Source organism: Urocitellus parryii, chromosome 4, assembly GCF_045843805.1.
Source record: "Urocitellus parryii isolate mUroPar1 chromosome 4, mUroPar1.hap1, whole genome shotgun sequence".
Taxonomy (NCBI): Eukaryota; Metazoa; Chordata; class Mammalia; order Rodentia; family Sciuridae; genus Urocitellus; species Urocitellus parryii.
In genome coordinates this window covers 127,681,966-127,704,883 of record NC_135534.1, presented here as the reverse complement: position 1 = coordinate 127,704,883, position 22,918 = coordinate 127,681,966, and the positions used below count along the sequence as shown (strand labels likewise).

General features: G+C 39.7%; 1 protein-coding gene across 3 annotated transcripts in view; it reads left to right on the top strand.

The window, feature by feature from the left end:
• The window catches only part of Ntrk2 (neurotrophic receptor tyrosine kinase 2), a 352,936-nt gene that overhangs the window by 290,810 nt on the left and 39,208 nt on the right, over positions 1-22,918 (top strand). For all 3 annotated transcript variants that reach the window (XM_077797810.1, XM_026410618.2, XM_026410617.2), the window contains one exon: positions 913-1,147. In XM_077797810.1, coding sequence (XP_077653936.1) covers positions 913-1,147 — 235 coding nt within the window. The remainder of the gene's footprint in view (positions 1-912; positions 1,148-22,918) is intronic.

Here is a 22,918-nt window from a genome sequence, read left to right as displayed (position 1 = left end):
CAATACCTTTATATCTTGCCCTGCAGCGCCCCCTCAGGCCATCAGGGGCAATGATGTCTGCTTTGGAGGCTTAGTGCTAGATCCGGGTCTGCAACTGCCATTGCTAAGGGCAGCATCCTAAGCCTGACTCTCTTCTCCATGAGGCATATGCCAATATTAATATGCCCTCATTCATCATATACCTAGGAAGGGTATATAAGATAGAAGAAAAAGAAGGTTAAAAATACCATAACTCTACCTCACCTCCAAAGAATAAAGAATCAAACTTTCCCCAGTGAGAGAAAAATCTGTGTTGTGATTCAGAAGAGTTATCTTACGTGTTGGTCAGTACATGTGTTTGTCCAGAAGTCCGGAGGAGGGTGGGCAAAAGGAAATGGTAATTTTCACTGGGAATGAGTGTCCATGTTGAGTACTCTGGGACTCTACTGAGCTAGGCATGAAGTTGAGGGCAGCTTGAGAGTATAGCAGATGGACTGAAGGAGACCACCAGCTGTGCAACTCTGGTGCTGGTGGGAAAACTCTGGAGGGATCAGCTTCTGGAGGTGCTGCAGCAGCTGGCTCAGTGGAGAGGGATGGGAATCCCACTGGGGTGTTATGACCACATCTAGAGAAGCAATCTCTCCCCAGTGTTTTGTGTTGCTTGGGTTACCCTCTGCTTCTCTGAGTCAGAAGCTCTGCCTAATGCCTTTTCTGGAGCCCCTAAAATATAAACCTGTATGTGTATTGTCGTGTGGGAGGGAACCCATGTGGCCCTGGGAATTCACATTCTTGGGGGAAATGAAGCATCCTGGATGGGAAGGGAAGCATCTTAGTCTCTTCTTTGTGCTAAGTCAGGCAGCCTCTTTAGGCATGGGCAGTTGAGGCAGAGCAAAGAGCTGAGGCTGCACCTGTGCCTTCCTTGTCTTTCCCCAGGGCACATGGACCTGATGCAGTGCTGATGGCGGAAGGCAACCCACCTACGGAGCTGACGCAGTCACAGATGCTGCACATTGCCCAGCAGATCGCGGCAGGCATGGTCTACCTGGCATCCCAGCACTTCGTGCACCGAGACCTGGCCACCCGGAACTGCCTCGTCGGGGAGAACCTGCTGGTGAAAATCGGGGATTTTGGGATGTCCCGGGATGTGTACAGCACTGACTACTACAGGGTGAGTGGATGTGCAGGCACGGGATCCTTCTTTTGCAGAGGATCCCCTGTTGTGTTGGGTTGCCATAACAAAACGTGCTAGGATGAGGGGACTTGGACAACAAAAGTTTGTTTCTCACAGTTCTGGAGGCCCAAGGTCAAGGTGGTAGCAGGTCTGACTTCTGCTGAGGCCTCTTTCCTGAACTTGCCACTGGTTATCTTCTTGCTGTGTTCTCGTGTGATTTTTATTTTTATTATTATTTTTTTAATGTTCACAGTTCTCTATGTAGCTCTTATATCCAGATCTCCTTTTCTTATAAGGCCATCTGTCACATCGAATTAAGGCCCTCCCTAATGGTTTCATTTTCACCTAATCACCTCTTTCAACTCTTATTTCCAAATACAGTGACATTTTGGAGTATTGGTGGTAAGGTCTTCAACATAAGAATTCTGGGATAACACAGTTTAGCTCTTGACATCCCTCCTATTCTTTTCATGGCTGTCCAGAGCAGTGTGTAACATCTCCAAGAGTTTTCAACTTGAGAATTTCCAGAGGAACATAAGGATGTGGGGTATTCCTGGAGGTCATGAGATTGAAGGATTTGGGGAGTTAGGTTTGAGTCTGTGAAATTATGCCTGGAGCCTTTGTTCTAGGTTTGAACTAAGAAAAAAACTGGTTCACATCAACTATCACACGGGAGTGGAGTTATAGAATCTGCTGATTATTAGAACTGACCCCCAGAATATGATGTATTATTTAACTGAAGTGGTAGAACTTGGGTATGAGCCCTCAAAGTCATAATAATTAGAATGAAGGTTTGAGGTCAATATTCTACTATCCCAACACCCAGTTTGTTTTCTCATTTGTGTTGCTTGACTTTCAAGGAAAGAGGAAGGAAATCAGAAGTCAAGAAATACTGTGCTGGATGTATATAGCCTAAGAGGATAAGACACAGAACTTGACTTTCTTAATAGGTTGGGGTTGGTAAAGATTATGCCTTGTTCTTCCCATGGTTGCTTATTTTTGAGAAGGCACCTTCTTAGTTTCTTTTCTATACTACTACCTGCATATAGCATTAATGATCTCCAATGCCTGTGTACTTTAGCAGAACCAACTTTGCCACAATTAGTTTAAGAAAATGAATGCATTGCTTTGCTGCATGTTCTTTGGTAGATTGTTTTTGGTGTTTCTTCCTTTGCCACCTTGATAAGCATTGCTCACATTTTATGTGGCAACAAGGGATAGAGATTAAATTAAAAGGGTTCTCTTGGTTATATCATAGGCACAGTCTTCACCAGAGTTCAAAATGGAGCTTGAAAGCACCTGTCTTGAGTCTAGAAATGACTAATTCATTCCCAATATGTAAAACATGAAAGATATTTTACCTACCAATAGATGCATCTTGGTGAGAAGTGGGTTTGGAGTGTTTCTTAGTCTCAGAAGACAAAGAAACACATGGATGCAAGGCTGAGGAAAAGCTTTGCTGACCTTTATGCATATCTAAGGCAGAAACAACAGCTTTTTCTTTCCAATAAGTTAATAATGGTTTCAAAGTAAGTGCTCAGTAAATGTTTGAACCTGATTTTTAACAAATCAATAAAGATGCACTTTATCTCCAAAGCCAAGATTGAACTACGTGGAATTTCTAGAAAAATATCTCAGAAAATAAATACAGAAAATCTCAACAATATAATTCAAAAATAGGCAAAGAATTTTTTTATTAGTTGCTCATGATAATACAATGATCTTGACATATCATACATTTGAATCAAATGAGGTATAATTTCTCATTTTTCCAAGTGTACAGATTGCAGAATCACATTGGTTATATGGCCAAGTATATACATACATGTATATAAATACATGTCTATTTTATTCTGCTGCCCTTCCTATCCCCCTTCCCCTCCCCTCCCCTCCCATCACCTCTCTCTACCCAATCAAATGTGACACATTTCTCTCTTTTTTTCCTCCCTCACATCATCATACATGTATTTTGTATAATGATGAGGGTCTTCTTCCATCTTCCGAGCAATTCCCCTTCTCCCTCCCATTCCTTCCACCTCTCTTCCCTATTTAGAGGTAATCTTCTTCTCATGCTCTTCCTCCATACTCAATTTTGAGTCACCCCCCTATATCAGAGAAGACATTCGACATTTGTTTTTTAGGGATTGGCTAACTTCACTTAGCATAATCTGCTCTAATGCCATCCATTTCCCTGCAAATGCCATGATCTTGTTATAAAGAATTTGAATATATGTTTCTCCACAAAGAGATCCAAATGTCCAATTAGCACATTTAAAAATGCTCAATATCATTAGTTATTAAGGAAATGCAAAGAAAAACTATAATGAGCTATCACTTTACACCCACTGGGATGATTTGGTGAGAAGACAGACAGTAATAAGTATTGATGAGAATGTGGAGAAATTGAAACTCTCATATGTTTCTGGTAGGAATGTAAAATGGTTCATCTACTTTGGAAAACAGTTTGGTTGTTCCTCAAAATGTTCAACATGGAGTCACCATAGAACTCAGTATTATTCTACTCCTAGGTGCATACCCAATAGAATTGAAATTGTATGTTCACACCAAAGCTCTTCTAAAGAGTGGAAACAATTTAAGAATCCATTAAAGAATTAATGGCAATCCATACAATAAAATATTATTCATCAATACAAAGGAGTGAATTACTGATTCATGCTACAGCATGGATAAATCTTAACAACATTATGCTAGGTGAAAGAAACCACACACAAAAAGACACTTGTTGGTGGCGGTATTGCGCTCAGTGGTAGAGCACTTGCCTAGCATGTGTGAGGCACTGGGTTCAATCCTCAGCACCACATAATAAATAAGTAAATAAATAAAGGTATTGTGTTCATCTACAACTAAAAAAAATATACTTATTGTGTGATTCCATTTATGTGAAATATCCACAACAAGAAAATACATGGGAGCAGGAAGTTGATTCATATTCCAGGGGCTAGAGGGAAGGGAGATTGAGGAGTGACTGCCACTGGTTTTGATAAAAAATGTTCTAGAATTAGTGGTGACAGTTGCACAGTTTTGTGAGTATGCTAGGGGAAAAAAACTGCATTGTTCCCTTTTAAAAAGTAACTATGGTATGTGAGTCTTATCTCAAATATAAAGAAAAACAATCCTCAAAAGAAAAATACTAGTGAAATATTGGTCATCATTGTGAACATAAAGAGTTAATTTTGATCATCTGCACATTATAAAAACATTGGTATTTGTTATCTACCATATTTTATTATCTTTCGTTGAAAAGAAAACCCTCCATATATGTGACAAGATCCTGAAGTACCTCCTGCTGAGCTGCTAGGAGGAAATAATGATCCGCAGCTCCTTTATTTGTTAAACACTCCAGTCATTAAGAAATGAGCTTCAGATGTCATGTTAATTTCAATCTCCCTGCTCCATAGTCTTTACTAAGTTGTACTTGCAGAGTTTGCAGGTCTGTGTTTGTTTGCTTGCTTGTTTTTCCAACTCGGAAAAAGGGAAATGAACCAGGCTTCCACGGGCCTCTGTTTCAGGCGGTGAGGGGCAGGAGAGGGAAGGAAGTGGAGGGTGGATGGGAGATCCAACAATGGATAGCCCGCCCCCAAGAAAACAAAGAAATTTTGAATTTTATTTTGACTTTTCTAAAATTTTGAAATGATGGTCCACCCTTTGGTTTTGTAGAAGTATTTACAGAAATATTTTTGCTTATTGAAAAAAGTATATGGGGGGTGGGCATTCTGTTGAGTTTGTTGAACGAACAAGCAGAAGGTGCTGCTTGGGTTTGCAGAACTTCAGTGTGTCTGCGGTGGCTCTGTCTCAGAGCACACTTGCTTTCACATGAGTTTTCCCCCTGCTGGATCATTTATGTGCCTCGTGGCACTCCATCCCCATGATGGTGTGTCTTTATCTTCTCCGTCACCATAGCTAGGGTCACGTGCTGTCCTTAAGGTTCAGGTATCTCATTGGCCACACCTTAAGTAAGGTTTCTCTTCCTCATTTTCTTCTTATCCTCTCCAACAGCCTGTACCAAACACCAAAGTGAGTAACTGTAGCTGACATGGGCTGTCACCGCGGTGCCAAAAATCCTTTCTGCCACAGTAATGAGAGATGGTTTTGTGTTGACCTCTGGCCTCCATACAGAAGGATCAGGAATGGAGCCGACTAGAAGTAACATATTCCTTAGCTTGACGGAAAAACTGATCCCTGTAGAAGCCTGAGACTTCTTCTCACAGTGGCTTGTGAGCAGCCATGTAGGGTAGCCAAGACACTGAGCAATCCAGGAGGGAGGGGCTGGTGGCAGCTGTTCTTCCATCATGAGGGAGCTGGCAGCACCAGGAAATGGAGGCCACAAGGCTTCCACCCAGTTGCAGCTGAGCTAATTATACCCTACCAATGCAGGGAGAAATCGGAACACTGCATTTGCATTGAAACCAGCCCGACATGGCGGGTCCAAAATTACTCTAGCATTTATATTCTTTGAATTGTTTTAATTAGCGGCTCTGCAGTACCAGTCTTCTATTTTGTGTTTTATTTCTTCCTTCCACTGGCAAAACCTGACATTTAGGAAACATCTGAACCAGATTTTTTGTCACATTATGCCTGTTAGAGACCCAGGATCTCACTCTACTTGGTCATTTCTGTGCCACCATGGATCCATTGAAAATTTTTAATGTGCCCTTTGGTAGTTTTCACTGTTTGGGTCTAAAATGAATGTGATGTGGTGTTAAGTGGACAGCTCCAAGTATCTGAAACCCTAGCTTTTAAGTCTTGCTCTCCCCTGGGCATTAGCTTCATGTTGAAATGATAAGAAATCCTATCCTTTAATTCATCTTCCACTTAAGAAGAAAAGAAAACCAAGCAGAACAAGTAAGTTGATTTAGGATAGACATTTAAAGAAGCAAATGGATCTAACTTGGCTAAGCAAGACCCCTGGGCAGAATCTGAAAGTGTTAAAATGATATCAAACAAAAAAGTCCAAAAAATCATTGTTAGTTGCTGAATACCACTTTATCATCTCATCTGTGGAGAGAAAACAGAATGTATTATACTAAAACCCAGCTAATATAGCAAACAGCCAATGAACCTATTTGAACTCAAGCACTTTTACCTTACTCTGCCCACTCTGGAGCAGACTGATGAATTAGAAAATAAGTTCCTGATCACAGAAAGGAGGAGAAGGTTTGGATAGTTTAAGACTAGACAAGAAGATTAAAAAATAATGAAGAGTTAACTATCATACCTTGTCTTTAAAAAGAATTTGTTTATTTTAAGGAATATTTTATGTAATGTGAACATTTAGATAGATAGGTAGGTAGACAGATGGATGCATTCCAAAAATGTTTTTTAGTGTCTCGTGTAATGTTCCAATGCTATTCCCTCATGAAGAGCAGCATAAGAGGAAATTATAGTTTTGCCTTCTCTCTCACTTCCTACAAACTGAGCAATTGCTCACAAATATGTGATCTCTCAATATTTCATACAAATAGGCATTGCAGCATAGAGCTACAATCTCTTGCATCATGGAAACTGGTTCATATCTATGTCTTTCTTGATAGTATGAGAGAAAATAGAGGACAATCTTACATGTTTTTGTATCTGCACAAACTGACACAGTGCATGGCACATACTAGGTGGTCAATAAATGATTGTTGAATAAGACACTCCACTAAGTAAACACTCTCTAAGTGTGTTCTTTTTAGCCCCATAGATGAATACAGAAAATAATCAGATTTGCATTTGAGTTGGTCTTTGAGGCTAGGAGCACTGACTTCAGGAAGTAAAGCTAGGGATTTAGAGATATCCTAATTTCAGACAATTTCTTTGCAGTAAAGACCCCAGGGCTAAAATTTGCTTCCATTAAATACCATAGTAGGAAAAACTTCCTCAGTATGTGTCTAGAACACTTGAAACCAGACATAGTGTTCATTTTAAGGGACAAGTCAGTCTCTTCCTTTGTGTCATTAACTCTCATTTGCATGTATTTCCTTATTTTCTCTACCACTACATAATACTTACAGAGTGACTCTTAACATCCACATGAACAATTACAGACCTTTCTGTTTGGGCTCTTTTGATTAAAGTGACTTCAGGAACATAAAAGGTTGTTTATTTTATGAAATCATCTTCAATCTATGCTTCTATCAACACTTAGAACATAGTTCGGAGGAACCTGTCTGCCAAGGAGAAATCAGAACATTGAGTTCAGACTAATTCTATATTAAACTGGATTTGCATAAATTGTTTCAAGATTCTAAATTGGTTTAATTTGTATTCATGCTTTCCTAAGAACCTTTTACATATGCTTTGGAGTTGCAATGGGAATATGAGTCCTCTCATTCATTCACTTTTTCAACACATATTTATGAAACAACTACTATGTGTTAGATGCTATGGTACACACAAAGGCATCCAGATAAATACTATGTGGGCTCTTCTTGGACCTTTCAGTATAATGAGATATATTCACAGGGACACAACATTTGATCTGGTATTTAAGATTGTATAAATTCCAAATTGTTTTATTGGCAAGAAGGCCCTACAGCAGGAAGGGGAGGGAAAGCATATGAAGTAGCACATAAAGACATCATGGTGTATAGTCAAGGAATGGGAACTGGAACTCTTTGGCCATGCATTTGAGGCTATTTAAGTTATTATCAGATTTCAAAAGGGCCTGTTGGCTATGCCAAAGACTTTCAACTTCATCCTTTTGGCAGCAGAGAGCCAATGAAAATTTTATACTAGGAAGTGACATAGATTCTGATATGCCATGTGATTAGACAGACCCTCCCAACAAAGGCCCAAATTGTCACCCCCAGAACCTATTTGATTTGCTTAGAGCCGCATCTTTCCAAATGGGTCCATGAGCTGTCAATGACTATGCTTCAATAAATGAGGTCCATAGTCATTATAGAGTCTTTCCTCTCTTACTATCCCTTGTGACCTTTCGACAAGGGCTACAGAAAGTTGCAGAAGCCAGCAATGAAAAAGCCTGGATGTGTATTGTCCAGTCCCTCCTCCCACCCATTTCCCAATTGGTAAAGAATGTTAGAGGGGTAAATCTTTTTTGTTTATTGTTTTCTTTGTTGGTTTGGTTTGGTTTTTTGTTTGTTGTTTTCTTGTTTGTTTGTGGTCTTCTGAGTCTTTTATTCCTGAAACCATTAGCCCATCAATTTGACACAGTTGTGCTACTCTCAGAAATTAAGTCTGCTTGTAATTGCACTCAGAATAAAGGTAGGAAAGAGTGAGCATCACCCAGTGGCTTGAACCTTCAAAAGGATTTAGATGCCTCAGAGTCCTGAGAAGACCCATCAGCAGGTTCTTTCTCTCCCTGAACCCCCTTTTTGAAGGAGTCAGGCCCCAATTTTCTCATGCTTGTGACATTCTGTGCTCTTGCATCACTCATTCCAGAGCTAGCAACAAAACATTGGGATGTAAAAGAAACAGCATCAGATTTGGAGCCTGAAGACAAAGGCTGAAGTCTCTGATTTCCTTTTTCTATCCTTATGATCAGTTAGGAATGCATTTTGCTAAAGGTAGAGATATGCTACGAACAGTGGTTGTTTTAGCATGTGACAGGAAGTTCTCAGATGGGATGTTTCTGGTTGGTTCAGAGGCTTCTAATTTCGGAGGTTTTCTTTGGTCTTTCCCTCCTGGCTGCAAGATGGCTGCAGCATCCTCAAACATCAAAACTACAATCAGAGGAGGCAGAGGCAAGTAGCTGCAGGAAACAAATATATTCTCCCTGCACACATTATTTGGCCCATCAGGAAATAATCTTTGCTAGAATATCCCTATTTAAAGACTTCTTTTATTCTTTATTTTCTAGAGGTGGGTTAGTGCTAATGGCTGAGTTCACTTGCCAGAGATTTGTGGTTTCTTACTAAAAACCTAGACAAAACCGGGGATCAATTACTAGGAAAAAGGAAATGAATGGTTTTGGGGTAAGGAAGAAGATGATCTGCCACACTCACCTTATGCACCCACCATGACAACCTTCTTTATTTTCGATAAGTTCTTACCTTCAAAATGTTTTGAAAACAACCAATTGAAGTGACATATAATTATTGGTTAAAATTTAAAAAGTACTGGAATTTCTTAGACATTTTTAGTCCTTTACGTGTAATGCTTTTTCCCCCGGCTTTTTAAAAGATCCTCTCTTTATTATTAGTCTTAAACAATTTGATTATGATGTGCTTGGCTACTGTATCATTCATATTTCTTGTGTTTGGGTTCATTGGATTTCTTGACTTCATGGGCTTTACACTTTTCATCAGTTTAGAAAAAAATTTGAACATTTCCTCTATTCCTCCCACCAAGGGGCTGATTTCACTTACATTAGGCACTTGGGGCTGTCACATGGCTGGCTGAGCTCTTTTCATATTTTTGGATTGTTTTTTCTCTGTTTCATTTCTGAAAGTTCCTATTGTTATATGGTCAATTTCAGTAACCTTTTCTTTTATAATGTCCAATTTTATTTTATTACCATTCAGCATATTTTTCATTTCACCCTTTGTAGTTTTTATTTCTAGAAATACAATGTAATTCTTATATCCATCATGCCTAGAGTTAACTATTTGGGGGTGGGGGTACTGGGATTGAACTCAGACACTCGAACACTAAGCCACATCCCCAGCCCTATTTTGTATTTTATTTAAAGTCAGGGTCTCCCTGAGTTGCTTAGTGCCTCACTTTAGCTGAGGCTGGCTTTGAACTCGTGATCCTCCTGTCTCAGCCTCCCAAGCTGCTGGGATTACAGGCATGTGCCATCATGTCTGGCTATAGTTAACTTTTTAAACATATGGAATATAGTTATAATAAATATTTCAGCATATTTGCCTTTAATTCTAGTATTTGTGTCAGTTCTCGATCAATTTCACTTGAATTTTATTCCCATTATTCCATCATTAATTTTCATTCTATTCCATCACATTTTCTATTCCTTTGTATACCTGGTAGTTTTAGATTGGGTGCCAGGCATTGTGGTTTTAACTTATTGAATGCTTTCATATTCCTATAAGTATTTTAGAGGTTTGTTTTGGAATGTCATATTGCATAGAAACAATTTGATGCTTTTGATATTGCTATTGAGATTTATTAGGCAGGACCAAAGCAATGATGACTTTAGGGCTATTAATTCCCCACCACTGGAACAAGATACTCCTGTGTACTCTACTCCACATGCCATGAATCATGACCTCTCTGCTGTGCTTCATGGGAATGAGCTGTATCCTTGGCCCTGTGTGAGCACTGGACATTGTTTCCTTGGGTCCTTTGGGTAGTTCCCCCCAGCCATGGATAGTGTCTTCACATACATGCACAAATCAGCATTCAGTTCAAAGCACCCTTTGCCAATCATCAGAGGTCTCTTTGTGTGCAGCTCTCCTCTCTGGTATTCTGTCCTTTTACCTCTAGTCACCATGATCTCCCTTGTCTCTCAGCTCTATCTTCTCAATTTAGGGAGCTTCTTGAGATTCCCCTGGGTCCCCCCAGCTCTGTCTTTCTCCGTGAATTAATATTGGGCAATCACCTGACTTAACCAAATTTACTTCTTATCTCTGAGGGATCACTATCCTTTATCTAGTGTCACTACCTTTATCTAGTATCATGAAAATAATTTGTATCTTAAGCTAGTTTTTGGCTGTTTCAGGTAAGAAAGTAAATCTCTTCTCTGTTACTTCCTCTTTCCTAGAAGCAGAATCAGTTGCCATCTCTCCTGGTGATGAATATGTCCTTCAAAAATCTATCTGTGAGCCACTTATAATCTGCAGTAAAGAAAAACAAGTTCTTTCATCTCTTTAAAATAGCTACTTCCTGTGAAGTTTTTTCCTCCTTTTAATTAAATAACTTACATTTACATAATACTTCTTCCACAATTAAAGTTTTCCTGCCTACACAAGATTATTACTTAAGTAGGAGAGTAGATTTTTCTCCATCTCTAGTGAGTATTGAGCAAGAGGAAATTATCTTAGCCTACTTGTTAACTCGGAGAGATTCCCTAGGCTCAAAATGTGAATTGGTGTGAGAAGGCATTGAAGAAAATATGTGTGGGCAGAATATTAATAATACTCTGTACTTCTTACATTTTCCAAGTCTTTGCCTGTGGTCAGGGTTGAGACACCTTGGATAGAGGTGACTAGATTAATCCAAGATGGTATTGCACATAAGCTGTGCCTTACCAATACCTACATACTGAAGAAGATGTGTCTGCTCCCTAAAAAAAAAAAAAAAAAAAAAATCACACATCTCCCAGAGAGAAGATATCTCATAAATGAAACACTCTGATACTAGGCAGTGTAATACTTGTGAAGAGTAGAGATAAATTGATTTGGTGGAAAAATGAGATGAAATCTGGAAAGAGAATGAAAAAAAATGGATTTGGCCTGGGTCAGTAGCAGGTAGGGGTATTGTTAATCTTAAAGACGGCATATGACTGAAGTTATAGTCAGGACAACATGACTTGATCATCATGTTTCTTTGGCAGAATGCATATGTTCTCATTTTAAACTCCAAATGCCTCACACAGTGCTTCCTATATTTTTACTGATTATGTTGATTTCCTAAAAGGAGCTTCCAAAAAAGGTTATATCATATTCTTGTTGGAAGTCTTTCAAAGAAAAATGTGACCGGTCCAATGTCCTGGATTTTCAGGATTGAAATCATTCCTCATGTAAGTCATGTGATTGCCCAAGCTTATGTCATTGAGAGAGGCAGAGAAGGGACCCAGAAGTATCCCAAGAAGCTTCCCAAGTTGAGGAGATAGAGCTGAGAGACTAGGAAGATCAAGGTGGCTAGAGGTAAAAGGACAAAATACTACAGAAGAGAGAGCTGCACACAAAGAAACTTCTGAAGATCTTAAGAGAGTGCCCCTTGAGTATTAAGGTGCATTCATATACCCATGAGAATCATATTCCCAAGAGATTATTACAACAACCTAGCCTAATATTAGATACTCATGGTGACATCATAAACATCCAAATTTAGCCTTCTGCAGAACTGCCACAGATCCCCTTGTCGAACTTCCTATTGGTGATCATGAGAACTTAGTATAGGCATCTATATAGCCTTCGGAGTTCTATTTTCCTAGTAAAACAAATTCTAAGTTGAGCTCTATTAAGAGAATTGTGAAATAAAGTTGTTTATGAGATCAGACCATGAGAAAACTTCTCAAATGCTTCCTATGCTAATGGAGGCATAGCAATATTACCTTAGCTGGTCTGTGGACTTCTGCACTACACAGGCTCCCAAGCTTTACCATACATCTGAATACCTTGTACCTTGGGGTGCTTTTTCTTTTGTTGAAAAATCTTGATTCCTGGAACTTTCCTCGGATATACTGACTTAGCATCTCAGGGAAGTTGCGAGGGGATGAGAATTGGGAATTTATATTTTGAATAAGCTTCTTAGGCAATGCTGATGTGTAGTCAAATGAAAGAACCATTATATTAGTCCTGCTCAGGAACATTTTACAGAAAATAACTAAGGACATCGTGTGGTCTTATCACTGCTAAGATTCAAATGGTAAATTTACAACCAGTTATAATTATCAAGCTTAAAAATAGGATAGGTGCTGTTGTTAAAAATTCTCTCAAACATGATCTTTTCATTTTTCTGATGGAAATGGCATTATCATAATTAATGGATTTTTTAGGACTTCCAAAGGGAAAGGACTTTCGAAGTATAATCACTTGCATTCATTCACTTGTATCCTGTGCTCTTTACCATCAGAGACCAGATTCATTGACCTGTGCTTTTTCCAAATGAGCCAAGATCTATTTCTCATGATCAGCTGGTAAATATGATGTTATTTGAGGGGCTTCTCTTCATCCTGAGAGGTGACCTTGGCTCATGCTCCAGGTGAGTATTGTCTAAGACATCATGAGGAGAGAAAGACACAGAATAAACATCAGAGCAGCAGCCCCTCCTGCCAGGAGCCAGAGCTCCCTGCAGCACGGTCTAGGCAGACCCCTGCTGGCCTTCTCTGTCACTACAGGGTTGTACATTTGAGTGGGTGACTGGTGGGGGCCTTGCACAGGAAAAGCAAGAAAAGGCTTGTGAAGAGTGAAACAGCTTGTCAAGGTATGCTTGTGGGTGTCTGTATTGAAGTGTCACAGTATGAAGGCTTTTTATTAGCAGCTATTTTAGAATCCTAGCATTGAAGTGGGACAGTTTCTTCCCTTACATGGCATTTCCAGGCGGGCTTCCTCCCTCACAGCTCTACGACAGCATCAGCCTTCTCATAAGGGGGTGGAGAACATGACGCTGGGATCCTCTGACGGTGGAGCCCAGTTATGTGGCCCACGCCCTCAGCCCCGGAGATAATTCTGTTCATTCACATGTTGCTGATGACAGGGATACGGCAGCGGAGGCTGAGGAGAACTGGAGAATTCTGCCTCGCCTTTGCACACAGGAAACTTCCGGGTTTTTCAAAGGATGTGGAAGGGCTGATGCCCATGTTAAAGAGATAGAGGGAGCTTTTCCTTAAAGGTAGAATTATAGGATGAGTGAAGTCTATATCAGTATTGATTCTTGTAGCTTAAATCTAGCAAGTGCTTAAATTCTTCTCAGCTCTCTTTGGGCAAGTGGTGAATTTCTGGAAAACTCATTACACTTTATTGTAGGAAACAGTTGTGACCTGAGAAGACTCCTGTTAATTCTTTTCAGAGTTAATGTTGGGTCTGGTAAGGAAAGCTAACATGTCAGACCTCCTTTTCTATTTCATTTGGACTTATAACCATCTCAACTAGCTTTTAAGAGTAAAGATAGAGAAAATAATATTCAGAGAGATGATGTCACATTCCTGAGGTGCTGTGGCTTATTCCTGAGGCACAGCTAGCAAGTAATCAGCTGTTCTCCAAAATAGATAGATAGATAGATAGATAGATAGTCAGTCCAGGCTCCTCCCCTTCCAAAACCTTTCTGATGCTTTCAGAATAGACCTAACTCCTTTTATCTTCTCTTTGGGAGGTGGGAAAAGGTTGCCTTGTATATTCTCAGAGCTCTACCCTTCGTGGCCATAACAGATCTATCTGGGACAGTGGCTGAAGGCTGAGCGTTCAGAACAAAGCCATAAATTTCTGTGCACTGGGGGAGGAAATGAGATGCTTTAAACTTCAGAACCACCACCTTTTAGGTTGGGAAGGGGCTTCAGAAATAGTCTGTCCCTTTGCTTGAAGGAGAGAATCTGTACCTTTCATCCAACCTGGTACTTCTCCAGCCAAATCTGATGAATATATCAAGGAACATAGACCAAGACAACAGTCCTAGATCAATTCTCACAATTTAGTGTGTACAATGTGTGAGTTTGATCAATTCATTTGATAAATTTCTCTGGACGTACTTTTCATCTTACTAAAATGGGTGAAGAAGGTGACTCTGCCTGCTACTTGGTCCTGTCATGAAGCCACCATGGAAAGTGTATATGTGTAAGTTTTTATTAATACCAGTGTTGCTATTGGTGAATAAGGATGAAGCAGAATCTGACACATGCACTGGGCCCCACCTTCCACGTGTGAAGGGATGCTCTCTCAAGTGAGTACCCCTGAATCCAGCATGGGTTCTCAGGAATGTGTGCACTCTCAGCCCTTTGTAGTTGCAGTTGAGCATGCACGTTGCCCATCACGCTTACCTTCTCTTCACTTCTCCTGAATTTATCCCAACAGTGTTTTGTAGGCAGTCTTAATAAATTGTTGCCCAGCCCTCCCCAGCTGGAGGTTTATGAGGTCTTCGGGAATGTCAAAGGACTTGTCCAGATCTTTAGCTGCCTGCTGATCTGTATTCTGTTTCTCTTCCACTGTGTCCTTCAAGGTAACTTTAGCTACCACTACTAAAAGCACATTTTAACTCTCTTCGTGATGTTCTTTCTCCATTTCTTTGTGGTTAGTTAAAAAATTTCAACACTTCCTTACCTTTTGACATCCTGAGTCATAACTATTTGCCTGAGCATGAGACACATATCACAGAGGGAAGCCACCATGCTGTAAACCACACATGTTGCAGAACAAACTGGACTTGGATAATACCACTCAGGGTTCTTCCCTTTAGCTCTGAGTAAGACTGGGGACTCCTTTTTTAATACACAAAGGAACATTTTAAATACACAAAATAAAATTTACATGGTTACAAAAAGATATGGTTATGTTGTAGCAAAATTATAAAATATGTAAAATGTGATATAATAGCATGTGTTTGTGAAAATATTGAATAATGAGATCTAGTGGCAGGTCTAATAACTACTGTAAATTCAAAGTGATAAACATAAAAGATGTTTTGAAGTATCTACTATAACAATAATGTGACATGAAAATACCTGATTTCCATGGATATGATTTCACACATTCTGTTGATACCATTGGGGTTTATTGCTGTTAGTCAGTTTTTTGGTCTCTGTGACCAAAACACCTGATAAGAACAACTTAGAGGAGGAAAAGTTTATTTTGATTCACAGTCTCAGTGGTTCAGTCCACAGTGGGTTGACTCCACTGCTCTGGCCCCTAGGTGAAGCAGTAGGTGGAGGGTATGAGTGAGGAGAGGTGCTCTGTTCATGACAACAAGAACACAGAGAAAAGAAAGGGGAAAAGATTTCAGGGAAGCTGGACACTTGCAAGGCAGGCCCCCAGGGACCCACCTTCTCAAGCCATATCTTCTCAAGCATACAGTTACCACCCATTCAGTCCATTCAAACTAGGATGGTCTGATTAGGTTACAGCTCTCATAATCTAATAATTTCACCTCTGAATATTCTTGCAATAACATAGGAACTTTTTGGGGATACCTTATATCCAAACCATAACAGTTGCCTACTTTAATATTGAAAGAAATACTGTATTTTTGCTAGAAGTTAGTGAAAGCTAGATGTGATCCAAGTTTAAAGGATCCCTGTGAGTTAAATATTTGAAACCCTGTAGGGTCTCTGTATTACAGGTAAAAGATCCCTACTTCAGAGCATTGCAGAGCGATGCATAAATACACATTAGACAAGTATGATAAAGCTCTAGTGGCTAAGAGCATTCCAGAGCATCCAAAGCATGGAGGTAGTGGTAGCATAGTATTATAAAGACCATAGACCCTGAAGCCACACTTCCTTCATTCAAATTCCAGTTCTACCTCTTACTATGTGACCTTGAACATGGTATAATTAACTTTTCAAGAACCAATTCCTCCAACTTTTAAAGGGCAACAACAGTAATACTTTCTCAAAGAGAAAGAAAATTTAAGAATTAAGTACACCTTAAGCAGTGGGCACTTTATGTGTCACAGTGGACATTTCATGTGCCAGCTGTTGTTATTATAATTACATATGAACATGGAAGGAGGCTATCTCAGAAATCAGTAGCATTAGAGTGAATCAATCCTGGGCAGGCACCAGCCAGGCACACATACCCTGGTATTTGAATAGCTGTGAGTTCAGCCCACATTTCTCCACCTCTCACAGATATTGCAAGGAATCCTTTGCCAAGATCCTTACTGAAATCAATATGCTTCTTGTCAAGGCTGTCCATTATTCTGTCCAGCAAGTTCACCTGCAAGGACCTGGATGATCATTTGCTACACTTCATCTGGACTAGCCCATGCTTGCTCTTGGTCATAGTTGCTTCTTAAGTGCTTGCAACACATCTTTGCCATTTTTGTTAATTCATTCTGGAACAAAGCTCAAGTTTAAGTATCAGTCCTTTGTAAAATCCCATTCCTTTACTCTCCTCTGAAAATTATGTCAAACTTTGTCCAACTGCTTCATCACCTTTGCCTCACCCTTTTCATTTGTTCCTGCTGTATGAATACTGAGCTTACATCATCAAGGGAAATAAACTTGGACATTATTCAACAATGGCTGGAGACATACATTGTTTTAAAAATAAGGTTGGGATTTCCATATGAAGAGGAATTTTTACCATATTTGTTTCATCTTTTCTTGATTTCAGATCATTCTTCTTGATGAAACAGAGACTCAAAATAGGAATTATGTAACTAATTTAATTAAGAAATGTTGTTGAATACAAGTACATTACATGTTGGGAAGGGATAGGGATGGGGAAAGTAAGCAAAAATAGACACATCTTAGCCTCCTGGAGCTAATGATCAAGAATAATCAAATAATCATTCTTACTTGACAAATATTTGTGGGATTAGTTGATTATTCTTGGAGCAAGCATCCCTAGGACTCAGAGAACCTGTAATGTGAGAATCTGGCCTAGGAGAGAACTCAGAAGACTGGGGAAAGCATCTTGGAACTGAATCTTGCAGGTTGGACCAACTAGGTGAGGAAAGTTGCCTCTAGGCAGAAAAAACAATGGATAGGAAGGCCCTGTGGCAGGATAAGCTGAGCATGGTGAAGGAAGTGAAAAATGAGGAACACGCCGGGACAGAGCATGGGGTGTACAATCCAGCTGGAGAAGGAAAATGTGCAATAGCAACTTGTCGGTCATGTTAAAGATTTCCCATTTTCATAAAGGCAATGGGATACTTCTGGGAGCATGAAGAAGGATGTAGGTTTTGCAACTCTGAGAGCCTTAGTGTCTATAAACAGACATGCTTTGGGAGTAGACTCCGGAAGCAGATACTGATAAGGTGGGCCAAGATGATCACAGAGGAGACAGAGCAAAGAAGGGATATTTTAATGATTTAGGAGGAGTGGTTGTAGACCCCAGATATGGATTAGGTATAGAAAGGGCAAAACAGAGAAAGATGTCAAGGATGTGAAATAGATTTCTTTCTGATCCATATAACCTCAGCAGCTGGCATAATGGGAGGAGACCAGGAATTCAGTTGGATACATGTTTAATTTCAGAAAATTTAAGACATCTGCATTTCAAAAGTGTCTTTATAAGCACGAGAACATTCAGGAAGGTATCCATGTGGTTCTGGAACCATGCTGTAGACAGGAGAATTGAGGTAACCTGGGACAATGAAGCCAAAAGAAAGGACAAGCTTGATGTGGCACCGTAACTGTCTTCTGGTACACAGATGAGGACCCTGGTTCCAAAGGCCAGAACTGGGACCATTGCATAGATGTTTCATGAACAGATTTGGTAGAATGTAAAGAGTAATTGCCCAAGAATAAGATGTGGGTTGCTTTGTTAAGATATGCATTCCTTGTCACTTGTCACTAGAAAGAAGTATCCATGCGTGGACTTTCTACAATGCTAAAGAAATGGATTAGTGTTTTACAAAATTGTTTTCTATGGAACCTAGTGATCTTGTGAAAGAACTTCACTGATTGGTTCTACAACAGTTGATTTCAATTTTATCTGCTTATGTATATTATAATCATAATGCACCCACTAACATTAGTGCATTATAAGCAATAAAATCTAATGAAAACCAATATGCTCAAATGTTCTGGATATACAATTTAAACACAATGGGAAACAGCAAAACTTAAATATGTTTTTGTGGTTTAGCTTTAGCACGCATAAATGCTACCAATTTAAAGTTTTAGAAATAAAGTCATCCTAATACAATGCACCTATTTTTACTTTAGTTTCAGAGATTCCATATTAAAATTTATAGGATTTATGTAACTTCTAAAGAACTTCATAACTCAAAGGTTCCATGAATTTTAGTCTGACAAATAAGATATCACATTCTCATTTCTAGATTTTTTTTTTTCAGTTCCAACAGAAAGATTAGATCTCAGTCCTCTGTGTCCAGGGAAGCATGAAATATTCTGCTTCCAGAATCAACTCTGGTTCCAACTCTGCTCTCCAAAAGCCCTATTTCCATGCTCTCCTTGGTTCTTTAAAACGTGCCAAACTTCATCAGAGCTTTTAGAGGCATTGATTATATGTGCATAGACTGCTCTAAACAGTGTGGGGCTTAGTATCTCATTATATTTATGACATAAGTATTAAGTAGCTCAAGAACCATGCCCAACAGTTTCTCCACATCCCAGAGAAGAGAATGCCCAAATATTCATGGCTTTGAAACACAACTGACTGTGAGTAATTAAGTGGCAGTAGTTAAGAGGAAAAGGGGGATATGGTAGGCAGAACAGGGAAGCCCAGAGAACTTTGATTCAATCTTTTACCAGACGACTGTTTCACTATTCTTCAAGGTCTCAGAAAAACTCACCAACTTAGCCATAGAAGGAACATTTGCCCAAAGACACATTTGGCCATGACAGTCTTTTCTAGTTGCTCATTCAGCACTGGAACACCCTTGTGTTCTCAAATAACTCCTGCTGAAATGTATGAAAAATGAACAGAGATATGGCGATCTATTTCAGCCCCTTGCTTTATATTCTACATTCTTCATTCCCAAAGGCATATACCTCACAATCCTCCCACATGAAAAATGAAGTTGACCTGCTAACAATCAAAAGTTCCCACTATTAATAAAGTCTACTATCTGTGGTTACACAAACCCAAAATGTGGTAAATAGTGACTTCTGTGCATTAAGTGCGACCATGCGACCTGCATGTGGCCTGAGCAAACGCGGACCTCCTTGGACCTGGGTGTATGGGCCTAATGGTAAAATGAGAACAGTGTTTTGGGGGTAAGATGACCTCTAAATTTTTTTCAACTCTCAAATTCTAATCTCTATTCTCAGTTCTAGCGGATTAAATAAAAATCCAGCGTAGGCTTAAGCTCAATTGCTAGAGAACTTTCAAAGATAGCAAACAAACAAACAAACAAAAAGACAGAAAAGAAAACAAAGCTACAATTCCTCTTTTGCAGAAGGTAAAATTTTGTTTGGTGGCATTTTTAAAATTTGTTTCATTGTCTTCTGTTCATGGCCAATCCCCATAAGTCATTCCAAATTTTCTTCTGGATGCATTTTATCTCATCTTTCAGGTAAAAGGATTCAATGCTGTCATCTTCTTCCATCTTTACCATCTCAGAGCAACATCTCTATATTAGTTAGATAAGCTTATTTAGTAGCCAGACTTCCATGGATTTTTGTTGTTATTGTTATTCTGGGTGTTTGTGTACATGGAAGTACTCACATGACGAAGGAATGAAGAGGTATCTAAAACATGATTATATCCCCTTAGTGCCAGACTTATCTGCTGTCATGTTACAGATAAGTGTACCTATGAATAGCCAAGGCCTCTCCTTATGGCAAATATCCTGCAAGAAAAGGTGCTGGATGAGCCAATGCAAACACACCACGAAACAGTCTTCATTAAATAGTACACCCTAGGTTATGTGTCTTGTATTACTGACATTATTCAAATTGTCAAAGATCTCAGTTTTATAGATGATAATTTAGAGCTGCAGAAGATTGGAAGTCTCACCTAACTTGGAGCTACATAGTCTGAGAGTTTTCTTTACCGTTTGGGGCATTAAGGAAGAAGGACTCCCATCTTTATCACTTGCCTCATCTCACTTATCTCTTATTATTCCAATGTGGATACTGAAGAGGGAAAGATGAGATGTTTGGGGGAAGATTTCTTTGTTGTATACCAGTTCAGTTTCCCAAGTGATGCATGGAGTAGTCTCTCTTCCCTTGACTCCCGCCTCCTGTGGGTCAGCTAAGAATGTCCAAGGGGAGGTTTATGTCTCCTGCTCTTCCCATATCCCTGCTGGCTTCAGCTTCCCCTAAGCAGGCTCCAAGAACTCACTGGCAGTTCGGGGGTTAAGGGCAGCAGGCCTGGACATCCCTTGGGTGTGGCACATGTCCAGAAAAGAAAGCTGCAAAAGGAAAGAACAGTGTGGGAAAGAAATGCCCACTTGAATGAGATCAGGATGTTCTGAGCTCTGTCCTGTTGCCTCCTGGGGCTGCAGCTTGGCAGCGCCAGGAGGCACTCATTGCCCCAGGCATTTCTGGGAGCACCTTGGAAGGGTACACCTCCCCCCAGGGAGCACAGGCAGGGCTACTGGCAAAGAATGACCACCCAGGGGGAGTTCTCAGAGGAAGGAAGGTTCCTTTGAGGAGTGTCAGCAAGACATTCCCACCCCAGTACTCTAGAGAAGTAAAGCTTTTTTTACTTCTTCTTCTTAGTCTTCTTTCCCAAAATGCAAATAGCCTCTGTCCTTGGAATAAGGAAGATGGGTTGCTAGGCAATCACTTCTAAACAAGCACTCCCCCTGCCCCTTTTTCCTGACCCCTAGAACAATGAAAACTTTTCAGCAAATGGAACCAAGATGGGGGAAAAAAAAACATGGCAAAAATAAAAATGGAATCAGAGATTACGAATGGTCTGGTTGTTCATAGAGTACAGGAAGGAAAATGTAATATTAATAGGCTTGCCTATTCCAGGCAGACTAAAGGGGGTTTCATTTTTACTAACACATTGACATTGTCATACAAGCCAAGTTGTGTTGGCAATGAAGCAGCCACTGTCCATGCATGTCCCTTGGGTGGTAAGGGGTGACCCTGAGGATGTGGCATTATTACCAGTTAATTAAGAGTGCTTGGGTGTTAGTTTCTCTGTCAGTACAACAAGGTTTGGAATTATCATCAAAAATTTTGAATTATCTTTTTAGCAATTCCCATGTTTTATTAGGTCCTGTCAAGTTCTTAGAAGGAAATATTCAGCATATTGGAATTGTGTGATAGATTTGGATAAAGGACTGTTGACAAAAGTGTAGCCAGGCTTTAGGGAAAATATAAGGGATCATGTAGGACCCTTTGTTGCCTTGGTCTGAAGAGACAAGGGGCCCAGGAAGGGAGCTACCCGAACATCTCCACCTGAAAGAGTTGCGCCTTTTGGAAGAAGGATGGGATCCTTTCCTGAGGATAGCGGGGGGGAAAAGGGAGACTGATTTAAAAAATACTGTAACAAAATACCATATTTGGGTGGCTTAAACAACATAAATTTATTTTCTCACAGTTCTGGAGGCTGACGTTCAAGATCAGGGTGCCAGCATGGTTGAGTTTCTGGTGGGGGCTCTCTTTTTGGCTTGCAGGTGACCCCCTCATCTCACTGTTTCCACATATAACAGAGAGAAAGAAAGTATCTCATCTTTTTTAATGACACCAATTCCATTGGATCAGGATGACCCCATTTAACCTCAGTTACCTTATTGAAGGCCCTATCTAATGTACAGTCACATAGCAAGTTAGGGCTTTAACATATGAACTTGGCTTGAACATAATTCAGTGCATAGCACCAAGTAACTGGTTTGAGTAAACACTCTGAAACACCACAATGCTAGAAGCCTAAGAGAATCAGAATATCTCCCTGGGAAACTTACTCTAATATTTTAATTCATACATTTGTGCAAGTCCTGATGTTATCCTTACTTTTTAGGAGAGCCAACTAAAACATTGAAAGATCAGGTGACTTGTCCAGAGAACAACCATAAAGGACACATGCTGGCAACCTTATTTGACATAAGTATGAAGGCCACTGATTCCAAAAGAACTATGCACATGAACAAAGAACTCTGTTATCAATCAGCAGGGTTTCTTTGGATTTTGTCCATTTTAAACATTTTCAAGATAGAAATCATGCTGGAAAAACTTTTTTTTTTAATTCTAAGAAGAAAATCAAACCATACCCCAAACCACATGATTGCACATTTGTACAAACTATTCCCTTGTAGTGTTTTTGTTTATGTATATGTAGATATAGATACATATGCATATGTAGTCCCTTCTTATTATTCTCATAGTTGTGTTCTATAACATCACTGTAAACACCAATTCAGCAAATATTGAACCACTGCTCCTAAAGGAAACAGGGTTAAGCTCCTATACGTGCTGTTCATATTTTCATCAACTTATCAACACTGTTTTATGTGTTTCTGTTCAAAGACATCTTATTTAACACAAGATGATCCCCAACTTAATGGTAGTTTCACCTAGTTTTTTTAACTTTACCGTGGTAC